The sequence below is a fragment of the Polyergus mexicanus genome, unplaced genomic scaffold (assembly GCF_030449975.1).
Source record: "Polyergus mexicanus isolate NDT 795.1 unplaced genomic scaffold, iyPolMexi1.0 SCAF_5, whole genome shotgun sequence".
In the NCBI taxonomy this organism is placed as follows: domain Eukaryota; kingdom Metazoa; phylum Arthropoda; class Insecta; order Hymenoptera; family Formicidae; genus Polyergus; species Polyergus mexicanus.
This window is the reverse complement of record NW_027223325.1, coordinates 2,337,473-2,362,058: the sequence shown is the minus strand read 5'-3', so window position 1 is coordinate 2,362,058 and position 24,586 is coordinate 2,337,473. Positions and strand designations below refer to the sequence as shown.

The window sequence follows — 24,586 nt, the reverse complement described above, 5'->3', positions numbered from 1 at the left end:
TACTAGATATTAAATGTTTCGTTAACAAGCTGAATTGAATTCGTGCGATAGTGTTTATCGCGTATCTTCAAGTCTCCAATACACGTTAGTGCATTCTGCCAAAAATTCGCGCTTCGTCATATGTTTTTACATTATCCCAACTTTTTCATTCCTTCTCTCTCGCTCTTGGGCTGCACGTTCTCAAGGAAATCGTCCGCGTCGGTATTTATCGCGCAAAGACGTCGCCGTGCGCGATCGTGCGAGATCGCGTGACGCACGAACAGTCGTCCGTCGTCCGTCGTCGTCCGTTTGCGTTCGTACGTTCTCGTGGCTCGTTATCGGCTAGCAGATAACGGCCGGGCTGACTGACCGGCCGATATCCGGGATCGTCATCAACAGTCGGTGTGTAAAGTGCGTTGAGTGTGCGCGGATCCGTTTGCTGTGCACCTGCGTCCGGGCGGAGCCTATACGAGCACCAAAATGGCGGCCACGCACCTCGACGTTGGCCTTCGCTGTATCAAGTATCTGCTGTGCGCGGTCAATTCCCTCTTCGTGGTCTGTACCATATGCGAGACATCATTGTCTTCTTTTTTTTTTTTTTGTGTATCTCTCGTTACTTCGCGTTACAATTGGAAAAATTCCCGCGCAACAGTTCGCTTTTGATCAAAGGATTCGCGATTTCATACGTGGAATAAAATCGTTGGTATTCATCTCGATAATATAATTTCTCGCTTTAACGATATACTCTATTCTATATATTGATTACAAATGTCATTTTATGCATATAACTCGCGGTAATGAGACTTCTTGGAAATGAAATTCGCCGCGAATTTTTTATCGACATCTTAGTAAGCTTATCAGATAATCTTGGAAACTGAGACAATAATTGATATACATGAAGAGTTCTCGCGAATCGATGTACATACATGCATTGTCCTTGGAAAATGCCATTGCGACGCAATTTCAAGGAAGTGCAATTCTGCAACTGCGCATTGTACGAATGCTATTACGTAGATTATACCTACGTATCACACGTTCATAATTATTGATTGTTATAGCGATAATAATGTAATGCTTATTATGTGGATAATGTTTAGCTAAAAACAAAGGTTTCGATTTACTATGAAAGCATTTGTATATAATTGCTAACTCCCTATTTTTGACAGAAGAGAAACGATATCGAGTTTGCCAAAGAAACACGAAATTTCTTTGTAAGGAAAAGTTCATTCTTTTTTTTGTAAAGCGCATACATATATTATTTATGATGTAGATAGATAGATAGAGAGAGAGAGAGAGAGAGAGAGAGAGAGAGAGAATGGAAGGAGAAAAAAAGAGAGAGAGAGAATATAATACCGACAGTATCGATTAAAACAATTTGCCATTTCGGTTAAAAAATTGACTTGAGATAACGCGTATCTCTAATTTTAATGACGGAAAATATAAATATATATGATAAAGGAGAAAGTATAATAACGCCTTTGAGAGAATACAAAAAGTATGAACAGCACAAAGATAAAAGCAAGTGTTTCTTGTGCGATATTAATCTTTTTATTACCTATCCTTTGTTCTCTGCGAAGAGAGCGATATGGGCCATGAAGTTCGAGTTTCGTTTTATTAGAGAGAATGTACTTTTGCAACTGCGGTCGATATCGTATAGACAAGGCTATGCACTGCTGAATTATTAGGGATGGGCGTACCTACATCAGCCCGGCTCAACCTGATTAATTTTCAATTAAATAAAAAAAAAAAACGAAACCATACATGATTTCTTCGCGCGCCGTACTTTGCTTATCGGGTGGGCAGTACTGCCTTAAAATTCTCGTATACAAATTGGTACAAGAATATAAACATATATAAATCGATCAATAAAACGCTCGGTATGAATGAGATAATGCTGAGCATATCGTGTAGTAAAGTTTGTGCTAGCCATTTTATATTACGACACACTTATAAATTATGATTATGCATCTATACAAATTTGCAGCTTAATTGCTATATGTACATGAATATGTATATGATTACATATATGTGTGTCTTGAAGAAAAACAGTAATTCTTTTTTTTTTCCTTCTTAAACAATGGACATTTGAAATTTAACGAAAAGAACCAAAGATAAAAACTTTCGTAATTTTGTTATACTTATGTTAGAAAATTTATTTCAAACACCTTTGAACTTATATGCTGTTACATCTATCCAGGGGATATTAATGGCCGCTTATCAGTAGAGATAAATTTACACTCTCGTGATGATGCCGCGTGGTATCATATGACTTTAGCAAGGTGGAAGACTTCGGCATATAAGTAAACGAAAAATGCGAAAGTTTGCGCAGATTGATGCAACAGTCGATTGCCTTTTATCTGATTTCATTGTTATCGATAAGAGGAAAATATATATTCGTCTTTTAAGTATATAATTTCCAGAGAGTATCATTCTTTATCCAATCGCGTTTGTTTATTTAAATGAAATTAAAAATTTAACAATTTTTCATATCTTAGTATGATATTTAGTTTTTGATAATTTGTCGATGTTTGAAATATAGTTTAAATCTAGTTTCACAATGAGAGCATAGACTTGTATTAAGTATGAAAGATACGGCTTATCGCGTAGATATAAGTCGCTCACTTTGTAGAACAAGTAGAAACTAGTGTGTATATATAGCGATATGTTGCACATAATAGTGATAAAACAGTGTCATACATTTTCTTTCTAAAAAGTTAATTGAGAACGCATATTGCACATACAATTATTGTCCAATTAATTCTAGAGATAACTATGTATTATAAAAATAATAAAAAATCTACAAAATAAACATATTATGTTTGATATTCTGTGCAATTCTACATGCATTTGTAAATTATTCCTACAAACAGAAATAGAATCTATAATATACTTATACTTTGGACAGGATATGCTAAAAGAAATTATACATGCAGAAAATTGCAGATTGTATATGAAAATGAGAACAAAGTTTTTATAAATATGTAAAAGCTTTATCTCTCTTTTCTAAACAATTGAGAATGGGTAGCATTTCGCAATTTGATACGACCATCATAATTTAGTATACTTCGATTATAGTATATCGATTATTTTTATCGTTATTATTTTATTATAGTTGACGGGAGTGATGATAATATCGGTCGGCACGACAATTTATGCCATTTACGAGAATTTTTCGCATTTCTTGGATTCAAGCTACTTTTCGCCAGCCACGCTTTTAATCGTGGTTGGAATACTCATCTTTATAATTGCTTTTATGGGATGCTGTGGTGCGATTAGGGAAAGTACCTGCATGGTTCTTGTGGTAAGTGAAACATGTGAATCCTTCTATTTGCTTTAAATATCATTTCCTGATGTGTATACTACATTCATTCCTATACTTGTAGTTTGCAGTCTTACTGTCCTTTGTTTTGATGCTGGAACTTGCTGCAGCTGTTGCTGCATACAGCCTCCAAGATGGCATTAAAGACCTTCTAGCTGAGAAGATTAATCTAACGATGCATCAATACGGAAAGAATAAAGAAGCCACGATCGCAATCGATTTTATGCAATCTAGAGTAAGAGGATTAACTATTCTTATATTAGTTATAACTTATTATGAACTTATGTGTATAAAATATATATATATATATTTTTTTTTCCTAAAAAACAAAAGTAAAATTCTAAGAAGTTATATGAAAATTAAGGGACTATTGCATGTTATATATGGCAAATTAAAATTTAGAATCTATTGTTTTTTTTCTTTTTTAACAAAAATATTAAGGAAAATTATTATTTATTTTATATTGCAAATTTTCAACTTTTAACATCTTTGTAATTAATCTTCAAGTTATATTATCTATTCAAATAATATCTGTTCGAAATTTAATAAAGAATAAGAGTTTATCATCTGTTTGCTGATCTGAAACTTAACTTTTGAAGAATTCTTCATTTCCAGTAACTTATTATTTTAGAATTATTAATCTATTGCTTTATAAAAAAAAATTGATTTTATATATACAAATGGGCAGAAAAATCCATAGATAAAAAGAGGTACACATGTTGCATATATATCATAAAAACTATTAAAAATATTATATTATCTACATAAAAGCATGTTGGGAAAAAATTGATTTTGCATATTAATTTTTCTTTATAGTTACGTTGCTGTGGATACAACAGCTATATGGATTGGAATAATGTATCGTTCAACAAAACGTATATGGATATACCTGATTCTTGCTGTGCATATATAGTGGATGAGATACCTGAATTTCCAGATCGTTGCCAGGGGAAATATCAGGAGGGCTGTATCAGTCGTCTTTCTATTATTGTTCACCGCAGCGCATTATACATCGGCACGGGAGCTGTAGCGATCGCTCTTATTCAGGTTAATAAGATTCAATTTTTCCAACTTTATTTTAATCATATTTTTGCATGCTAAACTATGAAATCATAATCTATCACATAATATATTTGCTGGATAGATAAAACATGTGCCAACATTGAGCCATATACATGTTGAAGTAGAATATTCTGGAATAATAAAAATTGTAATATGTATATCTAAAATCTTTATATATACAAATTTCCAAAGTCCATAAATTCTTACAAATTACACATAAATCTTATATTAATATTTTAACTTCGAAATTATTTATATATTATTATTTATTTATATATTATTAATATATTTTAACTTCAAAATTATATATATATATATATATATATATATATATATATATATATATATATATATATATAATACAACTATAATACAAAATAATTGTCTATTTTACGATTAAAAGCGTAATCTTAAAAATGTAATTTATATAAATAAATAAGTTTGATAATAATTTTTGTCTATTGTTTTTTTTCTAGCTTACGGGGATTATGTTCGCATGTATGCTTGGCCGAGCTATCAGACGTCAAAAAACGGAAAGGGAAAGGCGTCGCTGGGAATTACGAGAAAATCTCGTGAATGGTTATGAACCGCTGGGAAAATCAGATCCCTTAACTACGTTTCCCGTAGTGTATATGTCTCCGGATTATCCATTGAAAGGCGCTAAAAAATGTTAACATTCTAATACAAAAATTTAATAAGACATATTTTTATTCCTATTCTCACAAAGAGAAATTTACAAACATAAAAACTGACCATATAATGATTCTATTTTCTATAATATAAATATATAAAACCCTTTATATGAAAACAAATATTTATTTTTTATGCTTTCACGTTTCTTTATATAATAGAATTCAATGGGTTATCACTAGAAATAATATAGGAAAAAACAGTACTTAATACCAAAAAATAGTGATTTATATAATTCATAGATTAATATATTTTCTTATATAATCTAGATATAGACAGTCTAATTATTATCTGTTTTAAATAATGGCCGCGTTCGGCGGAGTAAGAACTAATCACGTTGGATTGCTTTTAAGCGATTTTTTCTGCTTAACGCGGCTAACATGTATTCAATAATTAGATATTGCGAAATTTTTTAATTTAAATTCAAATTCCGTGATTTCAAATTCATTTTGAATTTATACTGGAGATAATTAAAATGTTTGTGTGTGCTATAAAAGAAAAAGTATTATTTTCAAATATAAATTACTTTTCGATTAATAATTATGTAATATAACACAACATATTTCTTTTCAAATTATACGGATTATTGTAAAATATGTTGATATCTATTAAATATTAATACATTGCATTTTATGAATAAAATATCTTTGCCCCATTTAAATAGTATTTACACATTATATATTCATCCCGTCAAACGAAAAAGAATATATTAAATAAATTTGATAAATTTATTATTTAAACCTTTCATAGTAATATCACCAGAAGAATAAAGTTTGCCTCAAAATCTTAGAAGCTTCCTCATGATGTTCCCCATTCTCAAGAAATGGTGGCGTTAATTCGCGATACGCGAGGCAAACGCGCCTCGATGTAACATCTTGTCGAAGAACGGAATGTTCCCACTGATATCTATGAAACAAAAATAATTGAATATATGAATTCAATAGGATATAGTATATTTTCGTTTCTATAAGAAAAATATACCTTGCTGGACCATATAAAATCATGAGTGATCTGGCAGGCATCGGCAATCGTACTACCATGTTATCATCAATATCAATTTGTGTGTTATCACAAATGTCTTTTTCTAGGATGGAATTGTATCTTGAAACACAGTCTAAGTTGTATCGTGTTATTGGACCATGATAAGGAGTCATAGTTAACACAGCATCACCAAGAACATTAACAGTCACTATGCGTTCTCCCCAAATCCAGCAATCGTCAATGTGAGGATCAATAGAGGCTCCTCGTTCGGGATCATATTCAAGCGAACATTGCTCGACAGTTCTAAAACCACGTAGTAGCGGTATTTCTTCAAATTTATTTTGTATGAACTGTGTTGTTTTAGGAAAACCGTCAAATACTCCTAATTGTAACTTTCTCTTTTTAAAATTACATTTTGGTCCAAAATTCTATAAATTGAAAAATTTTAACTTAAAATACATGAACAAATATAGAGATGTAATTTTTAGAAGCATAAATATACCTGCTTTCTTCTACCACTCTGTGAAGTTTGCCAAGGGAGATAATCGAGTGCTTCCATCAGTTTCTTAGCCTCATCTTCATTTAAGAAATTTAACTAAACATACATATATACACATATTGTGAACTATATGCTAAAAAGTATGTTGTCAAATATACAGCAGTCTATTGTAATCATATTACCTTGATATAAACACCAGGATAGTCAATTAAATTTCCATTATGGTAAGGATGTTTTTTATACTCGTCTATATCCCATCCAGGTGATAATTTATCACAAAATGGGCAATAAACATAAGATTTGCTTTTCTGTAAAATTAGAAATGTATCTTAAATTAGTTAAAAAATTGAACAATAATTAAAAATATATTTCATCCCAATTTATATAATTAAAATTATAAATAAATTTCTATAAAAAAGATATAATATTTTTAATTAGTTTATGTTATAATAGTTTGTATCACATCAAATATATAAAAAGATAATATTATAAGATAAAATTAGAAAGACAAAGTAAGTGCCTCATCTTTTCACACAAAAAACTACAAACTGGTTAGTCTAGTATTCTATCCAGTTTGAAACAGATTCAACACATAGAACACAGTATAATATTATATCAAATATATAAAAGAGAGGATAATATTGAGACAAAATAAAGAAGTAGCTCATCTTTTTGCACATAAAACTGCAAACTGGTCATTCTGATACTCTGTCCAGCTAGAAGTACATACATAGATTCAACAATCACAGTGTATAGCAGACAGTAGATAGAAAAGACAGAAACTTCAGGTAAAATATTCAGATATAAATCTCTAAATCTCAATTTACATTTTTCAAGGAAGACTAATTATGCTTGTAAATATGCAATATAATAAAAGAACAATTCTATAAATAACAAAATATAAAATATAAAGTTCAAAGACAGTTCAAAGATTAAGATGCAGAAAATTGCGTTGATCGGATTTAATCTGAGTAATAAAAACCCAATTAGAAAACATATATATTCATAAAATGATAATATGGAAAATTTATGAAATTGACGTAAATTTTATCATACTCATTTACGAGAAAGGAAAGACCACGGCAAATTTTGAGGAACTCCATCACGCAACACAAATACTCTTGATTTAGGTTAAGGGATTACCTGTAATATTTCTTGCAGATCCGGCTTCGATATCTTGTATTCAGCTTCGCAAATTAAGCAAGAGCGTATCCCTTTGCAGCCACACGGTCGAACAGTTTCCATAATGTCCCCTTTTTTATATCGAGTACAAAAATACTGAAAAAAACTACGTGGTGTCGGTAAATAACGATAAACACAGCCAGTAGATTTACATTTACAAAGTCGACTGTCGAAACTAGACATAGCGAGATATCGCTTTCGTATTACGTTGATCCGTATCAATTCGAAAGAATTTTATTTCTCTCATTAGATGAATTTAAGAAATCATATTCTTAATATTTTTCGATGAAACATTCATAATATAGAGATGGATAATGTGATCGTTAATAAACACAATGATTTAATCATTAAATAATAAAATAAATAATAAATAATTGACATTTCTCAGCTGTTCTTCCCCTCTCTCACTCTCTCTTTTTGCTATCGCGGAAAATTGTATGCAAAAATAGCAGAAAAATTAAGATTATATTCAACGAATCTCTCTCTCTCTCTCGTTATCGTCTCGTGGACTGTCCCGGCCGCGGGGCAATGCTGACTGCTGACTATATATTTCCATCTTTTAATGTTCTTCTTACAGTTGTACGCACGCCTTTGTTTCATGCTGCAAAAATATGCTGTCGAAGATCTGCTTCGTACTTTTTTGGGTACTTCCTGCCAGTTTCGCTGGTAAGAGTATTTTAACTTTTAAATTTAATTGATCTTTATAAATCGTATATATATATATATATATATGTGTGTGTGTGTGTGTGTGTGTGTGTGTGTGTGTGTAAACTACATGTTTATCTTTTTGCCAAATCAATCGATGTAGTTTCGCGAACATATATATATTTTAAATACATATTTTTATTAACCAGTCAAATAAAAGAATGAAAAATAAAATTTTTTGAAAAATCTAGTTTCCGCATCTTTTTCCATATCGTGAAAACATTTATTTATTCTCGGGCTCAATTATAAAATATTTAATTGAATATTTTTGCAGAGGTCAAGTGTCCCAACATCATCAGCAGAAATGAGTGGACCTCCGTTTCCGCTGGAGACGTGAACTATTTAATAATTCCTATACCTTACGTAATAATACAGCACACAGTCACTGTCGAGTGTAATTCGCGCCAGACTTGTGCAACCAGTGTCGACAACATACGCAGTTATCATATGGACCAACTTGGCTGGGATGATATCGGTTATTCGTAAGTTATAATAATAATTTATTATCTCAACACGAGTACGCATCGCTTCCATAACATGACACCATTTGCTTTGTAACATGTAAATATCTAATAATATTAAGATATGTGCAAAATATTATTATAATCAATGTGATTGCCTTTTCTCTAAAGATTCTTAATCGGTGGTGATGGAAATGTATATGAGGGAGTCGGATGGACACACGAAGGGGCGCATACATACGGATATAATAAAAAATCTGTCGGTATTGTTTTCATTGGAAATTTCGACAGTAAGTATCGCTAAAAAAAAAATATATTTTTTCATACCGTATGTTTAATATATTTATGTTATTATGTATCAGATTGTTATATTTTTGGCCATCTCTTTTTTCAGAAAAACAGGCCAGTCAGAAAATGTTAAATGCCGCGCATCAATTAATTGAGTGTGGCAAATCCCAAGGTATCCTTCGAAGCAACGTACGTGTGCTTGGTGCGCGACAAGTACAGCAAACAGTAAGTCCTGGGTATCAACTCTACACGCAGATTCAAGAGTGGCCTGAATGGGTCAGCAGTCCATAGATGAACGACTGACGACAAGTGCGATGCTAAAGGTTATCACCTTTAAGATCCAATTTAAATAACTATCATATATTACGGAGAAAATATTTGCTCTTATAATTTTTAAACTGACATAAAATATAAACATAGAATAGAATATTTCTTCTTTCATATATAAGTATAAGAAATCTTGAACCTTTTTTAATACGACTTTTGGAGAAAGTTTTTTGTATCACAATGCTTATTGCTGTTTATTTTAATCAGCATCTTTTAATTCGAAACCTTAATTTTCGATAAAGTTATATAGAAGAGGCCACAGAGCCATTCTTCAAATAACATCACTATTCTGCTATATATTTTCGCAAATCGTTGGCAAGATTTAAAAAAATATAACTAATATAAGACCGTAGAGAGAAATATACGTCAATATTCGAGGTAATAGTTTGTGTTTTATTATATTACCTTTCTAGCGAGAAGTCCAGCTCCTGATCTAATATAAAAAGAAAGTTCTTAACATACGTTTTTTAACGCATTAACATTTCAGAAGAACGTATGTAGATGACATGTAGAAATAAATCGTGGATAAATTGTGATGAATTTAGGAGATGGAACGGTATGACATCGTAACGTATATCCAATTCTATTCAAGTTTCTTTTCTTTTTTTCGATTATTAGGAGATCACGTAATTACTAATATACAAATGATACATTATCACCGAGAGTTTCTCTTACACAGAATAAATATATTGCGCATTAGCGGGTTTTTCAAGAATGACGCAATCGAGCCGAGCTTAAGTTTTTTTTTTCTTTTAATCATAGTTATTATTATCGTTAATATCCATATAATTATCAATAACTACAGTAAAACACAAAACAAAAAAAAAAGAAAAAAAGAATATAATGATATCTGTACATTCTTCTTCCTTAAATGATTAACGTAAACATTCTTTTGTATTCCTGTAGCCTACAATTAGGAAGAAACTAAATCATAATATTCACAGATATTTTACAAGATAGGTGAGGCCCGCCGACGGGCGCACGTGCCGCGTAACAACGGTACAGAAAATACACGATCCTGCACCTATGCTATATGACTGGCTGCAGAAGAAAGAGGAGGGAAAACGCAACGTTTCCGTAAAAATAAATGAATTGCGTGAAATAAACGACACGTGCGCACGTTCGCGCCTTATATACTTATATGCATAGCTATAATATATTTATATATATATAACGCTCTTTTTTTTATCACCTTGCTTTCTCTCTCTCTCTCTCTCTCTCGCGCTCAGTTATACCTCTACACTGTACATATCCACAACGCATCTTTTACACTGTACATGCACACGCTCCGTGAGTATCCGCGCTGCCTTAAAGTAATTGCATTGTCGCAGGGATGGACAGAACAATAAAATATCATTTAAACAATGCCTTCTATTCGCTTAGAAATAAAAATAACAAATTTATCGAATCGTCAAGTGCTCTCCTAAAATAATAGCAAAAGATCAAGGAAATATAAAAAGTATTGACAAAGTTACCATTAGTATATATGGGAATATATGAATATAAAATAAACAATACACTCAGATATACACTTTCACATGTCTTGACATTCTGCGAATATCGAAAAAAGATTAAACTTTTCGCACTTACAACAGATAATTGAAACAAATGAATGCATATGTTTTGTCTATCCCTGATTTCTGCATAAAGATTACTCTCTAGAGGCATGCACCCTACGCGCAGCAGCATAATATCGTAAATAGATATAAGTTTCTTAATTTATTTAATGTTTTTTGACGGCTTGGTGTGTGATATAATGTAACCTCTGGTCTATACACGTAAGCGCATTTATTCGGACACGAATGCTAAAAAGTCTATGAGTCGTCGCGTGACGGAATCGATAGAGATGGGATATAAAGATAGATATATCTACTGTAGTTGAAAGAGCAAGGAAAACGAATGCGAATAGAGTATTAATGAATGTTAACATTCTATTCGCATTCGCTGTTGTTCTCTCTTCCTTGTTCATTCATTCAAATATATCCATTTTTATAGGATGGAAGTGCGTAGAATGGGGCGGCGTCAATGGTCAATGAGATCGGTCATACATTTTCTCAGTATGACAAATAAGCCCCATTTTGTCTTTAAATGTGTGCGAATTGGTATGCCCTAGCTAGTTTGTTGTAATAACGTTAATAATAATTAATAGCAGCAGTAATAGAGTAGTGGTAGAGTAGTAATAGTAGTAATAGTAAGTAGTAGTAGTGGTAATAGTATAGTAGTAATAATAGTGATAGCAGTGGTAATAGTAATCGCAATAATATGTAATCATAATTATAAGAATAATAATATTAATCATAATCATAATAAGAATGGGCGATTATCAGTATTACCAAGGTCATTTATTTATTAAAATAAATTAGACGAATTATAATAAAATTCTTACAATGAGGGAGGGAACCGTCTAATTTATTTAATTCATCAATGTACCAAAAAATCTTGTACAATCGTAATTCTGACACTGGCAACACTGGTCATTAACATTAATAGTAATCATAATAATCATAATAAAGAGAATATAAGTAGTAACGTTAAAAATTCTTTATAAGATATATATAATGCTAAGAGAGTATGCTATGTATGAGAGGAATTTTAGTAATTCAGAGATTAATAATAATAATAATAATTCACGAATTCGCATCCTGCTGGGAAATCATGATACACTAGGATAGATCTATAGATCGCACAAATTCTACGCGGGTAGCCCAACTTTTTTCATTCTCTGTGTGCTAGAGGACTAACGTTATAATTTACATTCTAAACTCGACACAACCGGCGGCGACAGCAGCAACGGGCAGCAGCAAATTATCATTATAGTTATTGTATAATATAATACATAGTCATTTTTATATATAGAGCAGTATTTATACAAAAACACATCACATACCGTACGGATCATTAGTTGGGCACCCTTTTATATATTTTTACCTTTTGTCTTCTTCTTCTTTACGCAGTTACAGTTATCGTTAAATACTTAAAATCACAGTAGTTATGCCCTCGATGGCTCGCTTATAATTTTTTACACAATTTATTTTATTATTATTAACGCCTAAACCTTACTTGAAATAGCTCGTAATAGTGATAGGGTACGTTAGCTGCTTCTATATCTTTACTTCGCGGTTGACTTGTCCATCTAGAGAAACGAATTCTTACTGTTTCCTCTATGGGAGGAACGAACGTAAGTAATGAGTATCGCATGACGAATCGAAGGTCTTGTTCGAAGGCTGGGGTTGTGCCTGATTTGCTTGTCAGAAAGACCAAGAGTGATGTCGGTCGATCCCACAAACATTGTCAGTATTATAATTGACGCGAGTTACAAGCCGTGTAAAGAAAAAGAAGAAAACGAAGAAGAGGAAAAAGAAAAGCAACAAAGAACCGAGCTTGCCTGCGCAAATTTCATCAAAGAGAGGTACGCACGGTGATGACCAGTGCATTTAAAGGTGCTAACCTCACTTCACCGCACAACCTCATGCCTCATCTTTAGGCCTACGATATAAAGATCAGCTTACCCCGCCGGGTTCCATTTGATTGTCACTGATACAACTCCGAATAGGGAGCTCTTCATTTTGAATACGCATCCCGCTTTTTGTCGCACAAGTACGCGCGTATCAAGCGGACACTCCAGGCTTCATGCCAGGTATGAAGCGTCCTGCGGTGCGTGAAGACGAAACATACGGATAAATCGTAATCCGGTAAGTCAATGATCGGTTTCAAACCGTGGCAATGACGATTAGTAAATGAGAGATTTTTGCGACACGTTGATGTAGGTCCGGTGCAATTCTTGCCAAATTTTCATGCGCAAATTCACAAGATGGAAAAATGTGAACTACATATGCCGGCTAAAATGCAAAAATGTTGTAGCGTTACATTTTAATCGCATCTCGTCAGAAAAGGAAAATAAGACAAATAAAAAGAGGATTAAGAATAAGAATAAGATATTATAATAACGCTTTCATGTGAGATAGAGGACTTGGATCTCATATAATAATGAAGAATCTCATATAATAAAAAAAATTTTGACTCACCTGTTGCGATCCGGGTGCGGCAATGTTTACGATACCAGCAGCTTGCTTCTGTTGGAGATACATGATAAATCCTGTTTGAAGATTTTTACTTTGTTGCAGTACATCTACTTCATCACGACCACAAGGTAATGCCAACAACATGCAATGTTCGTTATCAGTCTGGAAAACATTTTGATTGACATATTAAAAAATAATTCAACTCATGTAATTTTAAATTCATCAAATATCGGTAACCGCCAAGAAGGATTATGATACGTACCTGCATCTTTCTTGCTACCCCATCAACTTGAGTTTGTTCTAATCTCATTCTTTGGGCTATTCTCAATGGTGGTGTAGAGCCGTCGCTGTTACACGGCAGACTATCTCTGGCTACGTTAGGATTGCCGAAAACAAAGTGCATTTGTACCGCTGCTTGATCGTTCTTGAGCGCTAGTAAACCTTGCCACATAACCGGATAACGTTGGAGTAGCATCTGAAACGTATCCGCTTGCGGTGGTACCTGAGATGCATACGGTGGCGGCGTAACAACATGGTGCTTCCTACATCTCTCTGGCGTGGCGGCCCTGCCCATCTCAGGTGGCGCTTCGCTGGCAGCCATGGGATATTGAGAACGTAAATGAGCGGGCGGTGGTTCGTAATAACCTGCTCTAGCGCCAGCCGGTGTGCCGGGTAATGACGGATTACTTCCTGCGTTATACTGCGATGGAGGTGGCGGTAATCTTACATTTCCGTGTAGCATATAAACTTGAGCAACTTGTGGACTGTCAGTAGTACGATCTTGAGGCGTTCTCGTTCCACGTCTTAATTCTAAAGGAGGACTGTGACTGTCCTCTATGCCGGTGTCGAGTTTCGGATCTAAAGGTAAGTGCGGAGATCTTGTTCCTGGAATGTGATAAGCTATGCGTGGTGCCGTTAACGCTTCTTGTTGCGCACGAAGATGGTATTGGTATTGCAACATCTGAGAATGTAAATAATGAGATGGCAATTCTCCGCCACGAGTCAATCCTCCGTAATGATTGACGACTTCATTCTGTAAAACAAGATTATCTTTATTATTATTTATATCAGAAACAATATTGCCTATATATTAACTTGCAACAAACCGTAATAAAAATTCTTCAAATTTCATGCAATGTCAAGAAATTTATGATTAATGTCTAAAAATTGAATTTTTTTCTTTTATATGAGCCATACGCACAATTCTATTAAAAAATATATTATAAAAGAATATTAGAGAGAGAGAGACAGTAAATACCTGTGAAGTATTAACGTGATGATGGGCAGGTGGAGGCAATGGAGGACTCTGGGATCGATGCGGGGGGACAAGACCATACTGACCCCCTGGTGGAGTAGCACCTGTACTTCCGTGCTAATCAAAATCGAATAGAGTTAGTGTGTTTAATGTAGCTTTCAATATATTAGCTTCATTATCTTTTTTCTCTTAAGCGCACGATTTTTAAACATAGTATTTATACAATACTTACCAATGGAGCCTCGTACGTCGGCATTGGTACGCTACGACTTTGCGGGCTCGCAGTTGGCATCATGATACAACCAGACATCGACACTTCCACTTTTTGCGGTTCCATTGTTCCAGTAGCCTGAAACACAAGTTTCCGAAATATTAATCGATACTGATTTATAATTTTTAGTATCGAATATATTGTATTGAATCTAAAATATCATCGAGTATTCCATTGTACATACAGGAGTTTTCGGTACCGGTGGTCGGGTATTGCCGGTTGAAATCGGCTGTGGATTAACGAGATGCGTAGAACTCCCGGTGACGATCGGTGGAACTACAGCTTGCAATAGATGCGTTTTTGGATTAAGCGGATGTGGTTGTCCATTGATACCCTTGAGAGCGGTGGACTGCGAGACCGGTTGATGCATTCTGGTAACGTTCACACTAACAGGATGCATGTTTATCGGCATTTTCTGCGACATGTTCACTATCGTCGATGTTTGTTGCTTGGCGGCTTGCAAAAGATGTTGCTTAGGATTAGGTGGTACTCCGGTGTTGTTGAGTACCGGTGACATAGGTTGACCTTGCTTCACGCCTGCGTTCGCTGGTGCCAATTGTGCTGTCTGTTTCGCACGGGGGCTTAAGCTGGGCGACACGACTCTGCCAGGTGGTATCTGCAGATTGAGACCCTGTATCGCTTGCACGGGTGACTTGACAATGTTTTGTACTATTGTTTGATTAGGTAAGCTTGAAGCCACCGGTTTCGTGACGACAACCTGCTGTTGAGCCGAGGTCACGAGCTTGCTAGCGTTTAACACATGCGCTTTCAGACTCGTAGGTTTAGTCTGCGAAGAAGAAGAGATGGGTATCGGTTGCGCCGTTGTAGTTGATACTACAGACGTCGCAGTCACGGTAGTGACAATAGTCGTAGTTGTCGTCAAAGATTGCGCAATAGTAATGGTAGAGGTAACTTGTACTGTCGGGGATTGTGGTTTCGTAATGACGCTAGTTTGCGGTTGTATCGGTTGTGTCGATGCCGATTGACAAGACGGGTGTTCTATAATGGCCTCCTTCTTCGACTCTGCTATTACTAACGGAGGATCTTCAGTTTTCACTCGTGGCGTTTCATTTGTCAGGCTCGCGCTGACTAATTCACCGCTTCGAAGTTCGCATAGTGTCCTATTAATAGTTTGTACCTGACTGGATGCCGTGGACACCGGTATATATTGACCTTCCTCGGATTCCCTCATAGGTATCAGCATTCCCGTGACTGGATCGATCAACGTCATCGGCTCGAGCGACACCGTCTTCTGCGTAACAACAGTTTGAGCCGGTTCTTCCGCTTTCGGACTTTCCGGTTGGGCCGGTTTCGGTTCTTCTTTGATTGGTATGTCTTGCGGCGTTACGGCTATTTCCTTCGCCTTCTCCTCTCCACTATCCTCGTTATTTTCCGACGTTCGTCTCGCCGTTTTACGACTGCCCCTAGGTGATTTACGAAGTTCCGTTGTTAGTGGTGCAGTAGGTTGCACCGTCGTATTGCGCGGAGCATTGTTGTGTCTAGTACTTCGCCTGATGGCGTGCACATTTCCAGCGGCGCCGCTGATTAATCCTTTACTTGCAGGTGATCCACGGACAACATCCTCGATGACATCGTCGACCGTGCTGCGACTGCCATCTCTCTCCGCCAATCTTCTTGATTTTCTCGTGTTAGCGGCCGGTGAAACGAACTCCTCCGGCGGTATTTCCTTAACTGCGGCCACGGGTATCGCTGGCTGCGCATTAGGTCCCGTTACGTTCGGTCCCGGAGATTTGATAGTGAGAATAAGTCGCGGACGACCGGCGTTGTCTTCCTCGCTGTCGTCGTGGAACTCGTAAACATCAGCAGGCAATTTATTCTTTTCAACATGATATTTGCTACCTCGGGAACTTCTACCACCTCGTCTGTGAGAGATGGTGCTTGCGTTCCTGCCACCTCGTCTGGTGGTGACCCCGCCACGACTGCCGCGTCTACTCTTCGCTCTGCCACGACGACTCTTCGTAGCCTCATTTTCGCACGTTTCCATACTTTCATCGTGCTCATCAGTTGTTAATCCAAAATTCTTTTTACTCTCGTTCTCTATTGACGATTCGGGATCAAACCAATCCGACTCATTCTTGCTGATATCGTGCGAGTCGCTGTTCGCGCTCTCGGTTTGTTGCGTTTCATCATCACCATCGTTACCTTCACCATCGCACAGAGCATCGACTTTTTTGATCACACTTTCGATGTTTACTTCCTTCGCGGACCAATAGTCGCTGTCTTCTTTATTATCGGTCGGATCTTCTTTAGAATCGATAGCAAGGGGATCTGTGCTCGGCTCTTTCAATGGATCTTCTACTGGCTCTTCGTCTAATTCCATCTCATCATTTTCCTTAATCTCTTCTTTAATTTCATTCACAGGCTCCAATTTTATAGGAGCTTCCGCTTCGATTTTAGGTACGACCGGTGCATCGGCGATTTCATCGTTAGGAATACATGGCGCAATTTCTGTCTTAATTACTATCTCTTGCTTTTCTTGTTTTATGTTTTCTTCTATGCACGTTGATTGGTTCAAAAGTTCCTCGGATTCGACTATATTATATTCAGTTTCGTCCATCACATTTTCTTGTTTAACGTCGATTGGCTCTTGTTTTATCGCATCGATTGGTTGCGTTGATTGTATAGGTGGTGTAAGTTGCATCGGTTGTGCAGTTTGATTAGTTTGTGCTTCAGCATCCACTTCCAATTGTTGTCCTTGGTTGTGATCTAAACATTCGTTCATCAATGGCGTCGATATGGATGATGCGGTCGACGATACTACTCTGGTTATGATGGTCTGCGACTCTGTAGATACTAGAGGTATGTGAGATTTGACCAATTGATTCTGGGAAATAGGTGACTGTCTCTGACAAGGTGTTTGCGGCATGACGGATTTGTCACCGGGTACCGACAACGGTGCGTTCAGCGGCGTTATTTGTTGAGGAATTATAGGAACTACGGTCTTTATCAGCGGTTGATTCGGAGAAGAGACATTTTGTGGGCCTAAAGTATGCACCGACTTGTGAAGTAAGTGAGACTGACCGTGAGCCACAATTACAGGACTGGGCGTGGAAGAGCGAGGTACGTGCGTAGTTAAAAGTTGAAGATTCGATACTTCTTGTTTCTGTCTGGGCGACAGCAGATTACTGTCTGTTGTAATAGATACGGAAATTTGTTTTTGCGTTCTAGATGACATCGTGTAGCTGTCCGTGACGTAAGCTGGCTTACCGAATACCGGACTAGACGTACTGGCATTGATCTCGATCTTCGCTGTTTCGGGTATATACGTGGGCGGTTGATTTGGCGATGGAACTTTAGGCGAGGTAGACGCTTTATTAGTTGGTTCAGGTATAACAGCGGGTGACAATTTTGGTTCTTCCAATCTCTGCGATGCTTCATTCGGATTTACCGGTAGTAGCGTCTCGATTACAGATTTACCACTTAAACAGGAATCGCGCGAGTTTTTGACCTGTATGCCAGACGCTAACGGTGGTACGGGCATATAAGGTCGCGGTGGAATATTCAGAGTCAACGGTGGTAAACCACCGCGAGGATAACCGGATGCGGGTGCTAGCATTCCTGAGGCGTGCTGTATTACTGGCTGTTGAGTCGCCGCAGTCGAATAGATTTGTTGAATTGGCGCTTCCGGTCTATGAGCGGGAATAGGCACGCATACTGCGATCTTGGTAGGTGGCGGCGAAGCTTTTCTCTTACCCATATTAGGTACGTGCGGACTTAACGTAGGATTCCGCGACCATTGTCCATTGGGCGAAAGTGGCTGAGAGATGCGTGGCGATGATTGTGATGATACCAAAGGTGGTATTCTCGATGGAACTAATGGCGGCAACGGTGTCGTGTTAGAAGATGACGAGCAAGAAATAGTCGTTTGCATTTTCGGGGAAGCTTGGCGCATGGGTACCATCTGAGATTGCGGAGACACGGGAAGCCTCTGATACAGAGGCTGCACTGTGATTGGCGATGGTCGCGAACTCGTAACAGAGAGCGATTTTGGAATTTCACTCATCGGTACGCTACACGGCACCAGCATAGGTTGTTTGTATTGCGGAGGTGGAGGCGACGCAGATGTTCTCTGCACTTGTGCCGTTCTTTCTGGACTAGCGATATCAATGTCCGATTCTGTAGTTTCTAACTGTACGGGCTTGATGGATTCGCGCGGCTTGTTGTGCTCGTTCAAAGTCCAAGAATGAGCAATCACGGAACTCGGTGGACTTTGTGGTTTGGCAACTACTGTGGGTGGTAATCGCATTTCGATCGATTTCTCAGGCGAAATCAAGATGGGTGTCATATTCAGCGTTTTCGTCGGGGACTTGTAGAATGACGGTATATCCGGTGTCTTTGGCGGTTGTGTTAAATCGACTGTCTCGTAATTCGGATCCTCCTCCGTATCCGTGTCAATTTGTAGATCGTGCTCGCTCTGCGGCGTATCTGGCTTCAGATCCGCATCGCCTTCCACTGTTGAGGCGTTCAAACTTTCGACAGCTTGCTGCATCTCTTCAACATCCTCTTGAGGTGCCTCGGCCGGCGTTCCGGTAATCCCGTCGGTTTCGGTTTCTTCTTCCTCGCCCTCGTAAGAGAAGTCCTCCGTCGAAGCACCAAACGTTTCCTCCAGTAATGCGGCAACGGCGTCCTCCGTTTCTTCCTGTGATATTGCTACTCGCGGCTTATCCTCGTTCTGAGCCGGTGGCGTCGTTGGTACAGGTACTTCCGGTTCTTCTCTGTTGCCACGCGATTGACAATTGCTCTCCTTTTCGTCAGGCTCCGAGATACTTTTCACAGCATTCTCGTGAATTGTCTCGTCTATTTCTATTCCAAAACCGGGTATGAACTTGTCCTTCTTCTTCTCCGACTTGGAGATTTGAATATCGCTCACAACTGGAGGGTTAATAGAAGATATGGTCGACACGTTGGAAGCTTTAGGTATCGGACTCAATAATGTCTCTCTAGGTGCGGGCAAATTGGATGATATTGTCTTAGATATTAACGGACTGCTCGCTCTTGGTGGACTAGGTTCGGCGCCTAGATAAGGTAATTCACCGCTCTTTTCATGATGATGGTGATGATGATGATGATGGTGATGATAATCCTTCCGATTGCGTTCCTCCTTTGATTTCTTCCGTTTTTTCTTCTTCTCTTTGATTTTCTCCGGTGCCGTCGAAGGTGTCGACGGCTCAACACTGTCATTATCATCGGTAAATCGAAAGACATCATGATCGCTAGGCTCAGCTGTACATACAGCAGCCTTTGGAGAACTCGGCATACCTAAAAGTTTCGCCTCGATCTCTCGGCCGGCTTCGGCCAGATCAACGCTATTTTCATCTTCCGGTTGATGACGTCGTTTCTTTTCTGTTTTCCGTCTTGTTCTGTCCATATCGAGCGAACTACGACCACCGTCGCTATCTGAAGCATAAACACTGTTCTCTGATGTCATATTATTAAATCTGTTGAAGAACGTATGAGTATTAGATGGAGCATCGTCAACGTCGTCCGAGAGAGGACCGAAAATGTCCTCCATACGTTGAGAATCTCTTGCCTCTTGTCTGTTGAGCCTCTTTCGTCTCGCTTTAGCCTTATCTTCTCCATTGCGATCGCGTCTCTTATCCTTTTTACTACGTTGTTTTTTATCGGCGCGCATCCTCTCCTCAGCGTTTTCTAATACTGTCGTACTTATAGTCGTAGCGGCGGTAATGGTGGTCAATTCCGTACCATGATTTGGTCGACAATCTGTGTTCGACGACGTGATTAGATTGGCTTTATTTTTATGTTCTAGAGGCTCCGTCGATTCCACCTTTATATTATTTTCACTCGAGATGCTGTTCTTTTGACGTTTCTGTTTCTTTTTATGTGACTTTTTTCGCGAATCTCTCTCGTGATTGTTCACCACTATTGTCGGATGATTCGTACGGAAGCTAACCGCGATTCGCTCCTCTTCGTCGGATGTACGAGGCTCTTCTTTAATGTTCGTATGTACGCTATTGACAATGACGTTTGAGGCTTCTAGTGGATTTTGCTTCTCCTCAGTATCGGCGAAGCCAAGATCGACATCACTCTCAAGAAATCTTTCAGTCTTTATAGACTTGCGAACCTTGTTGTTAAATGGCTCTTCCTCCTCACTCGTATCAGAATGAATGCGAGACCGCGAGCCTTTTCTAGAGAGAGACTTGGTTCTCGTCGAATCTGATTCGGAAGTAGCTTCGTCCTCAGTCAAAGCTTTGCTGCTCACCGAGTCTCCGTCCCACGACGTGCTCTGCTTCTTCTCTTCTCGTCTAGCGCGACTTTGTTTCAGTTGCGAAAACTTATCTTTGAGTCGCACTTGACGCTTCTCTTCTTCTAATTTTTGCATGTTTTTCGTCGAACGAGCCTTTACCTTATCATACATACTGATGTAAGCAGGCTCATCATCGACAATGTCAAAAATCGAGTGCTTCTTCGGCTCGTCGCTATCCGTGTCTGTGGCCGATGGATTTCTTACTGTTTGTATCTCATGAGTGGAAAGGAGACCATCGTCTATGTCACTATGCGAATTCAATGTAGAAGATTGTTGCTGTTGATGATGTTGTACATCTCTCGTATGATTCGATCCCACGGAAGCTTGCTCGGTCGACAGTGTTGAATCGTTTCTCTTGGAAAGTTCCAACCTCGACAGAAATTCCTTATCAGATTCGTGCGATACTCTAGGACTACGTTCCCTCAACTCCTTCTCTGATCGATTCTTTTTGCTCCTCTGTTTATCCTTGCTTCCACTGTCTCTCGAGTTGTTTTCTCGAGTCGATTCGCCATCCCTAGTGTCTTGTATTGTACTGCTGCTTTCTTTACTGTCACGACTCTCTCTGCTCTCTCGACTAGAACGATGCGAGTCGTTGCGATGCTTACGATCTTCGGATTTCCTATTTTGCCTAGACCGATCCTTGCTGTCGCGTCGATGGTCTGAAATTTTCATACGTTTAGCATCCTCGTCCGTGGGACAATCTTGCGATGAACACCTGCGTTTGATCGCTACCGGTGTTGAGATAACCTGAGTTTGAGACTGCGTAACAGGATGTAAATGATTCTCGGTCGATTGTCGTCTACTATCATCGCGTTCCCTCTTCTCTTTGTCCTTTTCTTCGCGATCTCTCCTCTTTTCGCGTTCGGCCTTCTCTTTTTCTCGTCTTTCTTGATCTTCGCGTTCCCGACGCTTCTCCCTCTCGTGTTTTTCCCTCTCGAGTTTTTCGAGTCTCTCTCGTTCTTCTTTCTCGCGTTTCTCCTTCTCCATCTTCTCCCGTTCTTCCTTTTCTTTCCGCCTTTCGCGTTCTAATCTTTCTTTTTCTTCCTTCTCTCGCTTCCTTTCCCGTTCGAGACGTTCTTTTTCTTCTCTCCTTCTTTCTCGTTCTATCCTGTCTCGTTCCTCTTTTTCTCTTCTTTCTTGTTCCTCCCTCTCTCTTCTAAGGCGTTCCTTCTCTTGCTTTTCGCGCTCTAGGCGAATTTCACGTTCTTTCTTTTCGCGTTCTTCGCGTTCTCTCCTTTCACGCTCCTCGCGTTCTCGCCGTTCTTGTCGCTCCTTCTCTTCTCGTTCTCTCCTCTCGCGATCGATACGTTCTTTTTCTCGTTTCTCCTTTTCTTTAAGTTCATTCTCTTCCTTTTCCTTTCTTTCACGTTCTCTTTCTTCTCGGTCTTTTCTATCTTTCTCCTGTCGTTCCTTATCAAGTCTCTCTCTTTCTCGCCTCTCCTCGTCTTTTTCGCGCCTCTCACGTTCTTCTTTTTCTTTTTTCTCTTGTCGGTCACGATCTTCCTTATCTCTTCGCTCTTGTCTGTCGCGATCTTCTTTATCTCTCCTTTCTTTTTCTTCTCGTTCTTTGCGTTCATACCTCAGCTCTTTATTATCCTTAAAGTCCCTACTATGATTATCCGTGTTGCCGATATCGTTCACAATATTCGCACTTTCCTTTTCATCTCTGTCTTTACGATTTCTTTCGATGTCGGCTTCATCTTTGCGTGATCTTCTTTGACAATCTTTTCCTTTACTATGTTTCGATTCTCTGCTGTCCCTCCCATCGCGGGAATCTCTGCTCTCTCGGTTACTACCACTCGTTTCCTTCCTCAAACGAGAACGAGGCAAATCTGTGGAAGATGTAGATAATGATGATGAAGAGGAAGAATTAGATGAGGATGTTATGGAAGACGGTGGAGCTATCGAACTGGTAATAGTCATGGAAGATACCGCGCCTGTTACAGACATCGTTGTCGTTGCTACTGTCGCTGACGAAATTGTCGCATTCAACGTTGTAATAGGCATCGCTGTTGTTATTGCAGTTGAATTGAAAGCATCTGATGCCGCTGTCACCGTGGGTGATGCGGTAGTCGCGGAGATGCTCAATCCCCGATGTGACGAGGTTCCGAGGGTGTGAATATTACCTACACTACCACTGCTGCTTAGAAGACTACTGGCTGACGCTAAACCACTACCATTACTGTTACTGGCTGCCGTTCCACTACCAAGACCGATCGACAGAGAAACTGGCGGTAACTCCGGACTAACTGTCTTAATAGATGTACCAGGTGTGATCGGCGTTGCCGGTGTTGGGTGTATGCAATTATGTTGCACCATTCGCGGATCGGTCTTTAGTGCCGATGAGACCATAGTTGTCATCGGAGTCAAACTCGCGGACAATGACGTATTAATACCGATTTGACTGGTAATCGAAGTACCGCTGGCTGGCTGTATCGGCGGATGACTAGGAAACGGATACTGTAGACAAACTTTGCTAGTACAGCCACCATCACTAGTGGTAAGACCAACAGTGCTACCGATCATAGAACTAACGCCAATAACACCAGTGAATTCCCGCGGTTCGTATTTTTCGTTAAAGTTTTCCAATCGCTTCGAGTCCTCATCGAACACACTCCTTTTCGCGAGGACCGACTTCACGATATCAGAAGGCTGCACCTCATGGAGATCCAAATCAAGCAGTTTATGTCGAAATCGGAATCTTTCCGAAGCACTGGCATCGAGTTTCGCCAGAGCGTCGCCACCAGCGGCACTCAATGCTCTCGAACCGGACCACTTTTCGTATTTTTCATCCAGAGAGCGTATCCTTTCTTCCAGACTAGGAGATTGCGGCGCTGTCTCGCTGTCGGAACTGGTCGGGCTCGAACTGGTATGTCTGGGAGGTGGCGAAGCTGGTGGTTGCGGTGCGGCACGAGGACTGGGCACAGTAGACAAACTGGCACACGGCGGACTAGCAATTTTAGCAAGGCTGGCATTGTTCGATCGAGTGCCACTGCCATTGTTGTTATTACTACTGCTTGTATTATTGTTGTTATTTAACATTTGTGCCGCGAACCTTGGTAAAGGTAATGACAATGGGCCTTCGTGACTCCTTTCTCTGAATCTTCTTGGCTCGCTGGGTACTAGATTCTCTGGCCGCTCGTCAACGAGAGGTGTACCTGGTCGGGATCCATCGTGGTGCTCATGATGTCTAGAAATGTTATCATGATTTTAGTTTCAATAACTTTTTAAATATCTTTTCTTTTTTTCTTTTAAACGT

The 24,586-nt window shown here is 38.5% G+C and overlaps 4 protein-coding genes across 7 annotated transcripts in view; 2 read left to right on the top strand and 2 right to left on the bottom strand.

Annotated features, from left to right (window-relative positions):
• The first annotated feature begins 254 nt into the window (after nt 1-254).
• Nucleotides 255-5,691, top strand: LOC138933734 (CD63 antigen). Its single transcript, XM_070296708.1, has 5 exons — nt 255-534; nt 3,092-3,280; nt 3,363-3,533; nt 4,115-4,345; nt 4,837-5,691. The coding sequence occupies exons 1-5, from the start codon at nt 460-462 to the stop codon at nt 5,032-5,034; spliced, it is 864 nt and encodes a 287-aa protein (XP_070152809.1). The 5' UTR covers nt 255-459; the 3' UTR covers nt 5,035-5,691.
• Nucleotides 4,740-8,414, bottom strand: LOC138933733 (alpha-ketoglutarate-dependent dioxygenase alkB homolog 4). The gene is made up of 5 exons (XM_070296707.1): nt 7,674-8,414; nt 6,713-6,838; nt 6,534-6,626; nt 6,032-6,459; nt 4,740-5,956 (listed from the first exon to the last, which is right to left on the bottom strand). Exons 1-5 carry the CDS (start codon nt 7,893-7,895, stop codon nt 5,806-5,808), a joined length of 1,020 nt encoding a protein of 339 aa, XP_070152808.1. The 5' UTR covers nt 7,896-8,414; the 3' UTR covers nt 4,740-5,805.
• Nucleotides 8,257-9,875, top strand: LOC138933735 (peptidoglycan-recognition protein SA). The gene is made up of 4 exons (XM_070296709.1): nt 8,257-8,378; nt 8,692-8,899; nt 9,050-9,168; nt 9,273-9,875. Exons 1-4 carry the CDS (start codon nt 8,324-8,326, stop codon nt 9,455-9,457), a joined length of 567 nt encoding a protein of 188 aa, XP_070152810.1. The 5' UTR covers nt 8,257-8,323; the 3' UTR covers nt 9,458-9,875.
• A 33-nt stretch (nt 9,876-9,908) lies between these two features.
• Nucleotides 9,909-24,586, bottom strand: part of LOC138933732 (protein split ends) — a 76,593-nt gene continuing 61,915 nt past the window's right edge. For 2 of the 4 annotated variants that reach the window (XM_070296702.1, XM_070296703.1), the window contains exons 8-13: nt 15,226-24,517; nt 15,003-15,119; nt 14,774-14,887; nt 13,778-14,548; nt 13,519-13,677; nt 9,909-13,332 (exon numbers count right to left, since the gene is read on the bottom strand). In XM_070296702.1, coding sequence (XP_070152803.1) covers nt 13,204-13,332; nt 13,519-13,677; nt 13,778-14,548; nt 14,774-14,887; nt 15,003-15,119; nt 15,226-24,517 — 10,582 coding nt within the window. In that variant the 3' untranslated portion in view covers nt 9,909-13,203. The remainder of the gene's footprint in view (nt 13,333-13,518; nt 13,678-13,777; nt 14,549-14,773; nt 14,888-15,002; nt 15,120-15,225; nt 24,518-24,586) is intronic. The other 2 variants (XM_070296706.1, XM_070296705.1) reach the window with 2 other exon arrangements.

Bases quoted from the DNA above. Each gene is read 5' to 3' on its own strand.
- LOC138933734 (XM_070296708.1), top strand. From the start codon at position 460: ATGGCGGCCACGCACCTCGACGTTGGCCTTCGCTGTATCAAGTATCTG. The intron at 535-3,091 runs GTCTGTACCATA...ATTTTATTATAG, and splicing joins CGGTCAATTCCCTCTTCGTG to TTGACGGGAGTGATGATAAT. The intron at 3,534-4,114 runs GTAAGAGGATTA...TTTTCTTTATAG, and splicing joins TCGATTTTATGCAATCTAGA to TTACGTTGCTGTGGATACAA.
- LOC138933735 (XM_070296709.1), top strand. From the start codon at position 8,324: ATGCTGTCGAAGATCTGCTTCGTACTTTTTTGGGTACTTCCTGCCAGT. The intron at 8,379-8,691 runs GTAAGAGTATTT...ATATTTTTGCAG, and splicing joins ACTTCCTGCCAGTTTCGCTG to AGGTCAAGTGTCCCAACATC. The intron at 8,900-9,049 runs GTAAGTTATAAT...TTTTCTCTAAAG, and splicing joins TGGGATGATATCGGTTATTC to ATTCTTAATCGGTGGTGATG.
- LOC138933733 (XM_070296707.1), bottom strand. From the start codon at position 7,895: ATGTCTAGTTTCGACAGTCGACTTTGTAAATGTAAATCTACTGGCTGT. The intron at 6,839-7,673 runs GTAATCCCTTAA...CTAATTTTACAG, and splicing joins ATCTGCAAGAAATATTACAG to AAAAGCAAATCTTATGTTTA. The intron at 6,627-6,712 runs GTAATATGATTA...ATGTATGTTTAG, and splicing joins ATCCTGGTGTTTATATCAAG to TTAAATTTCTTAAATGAAGA.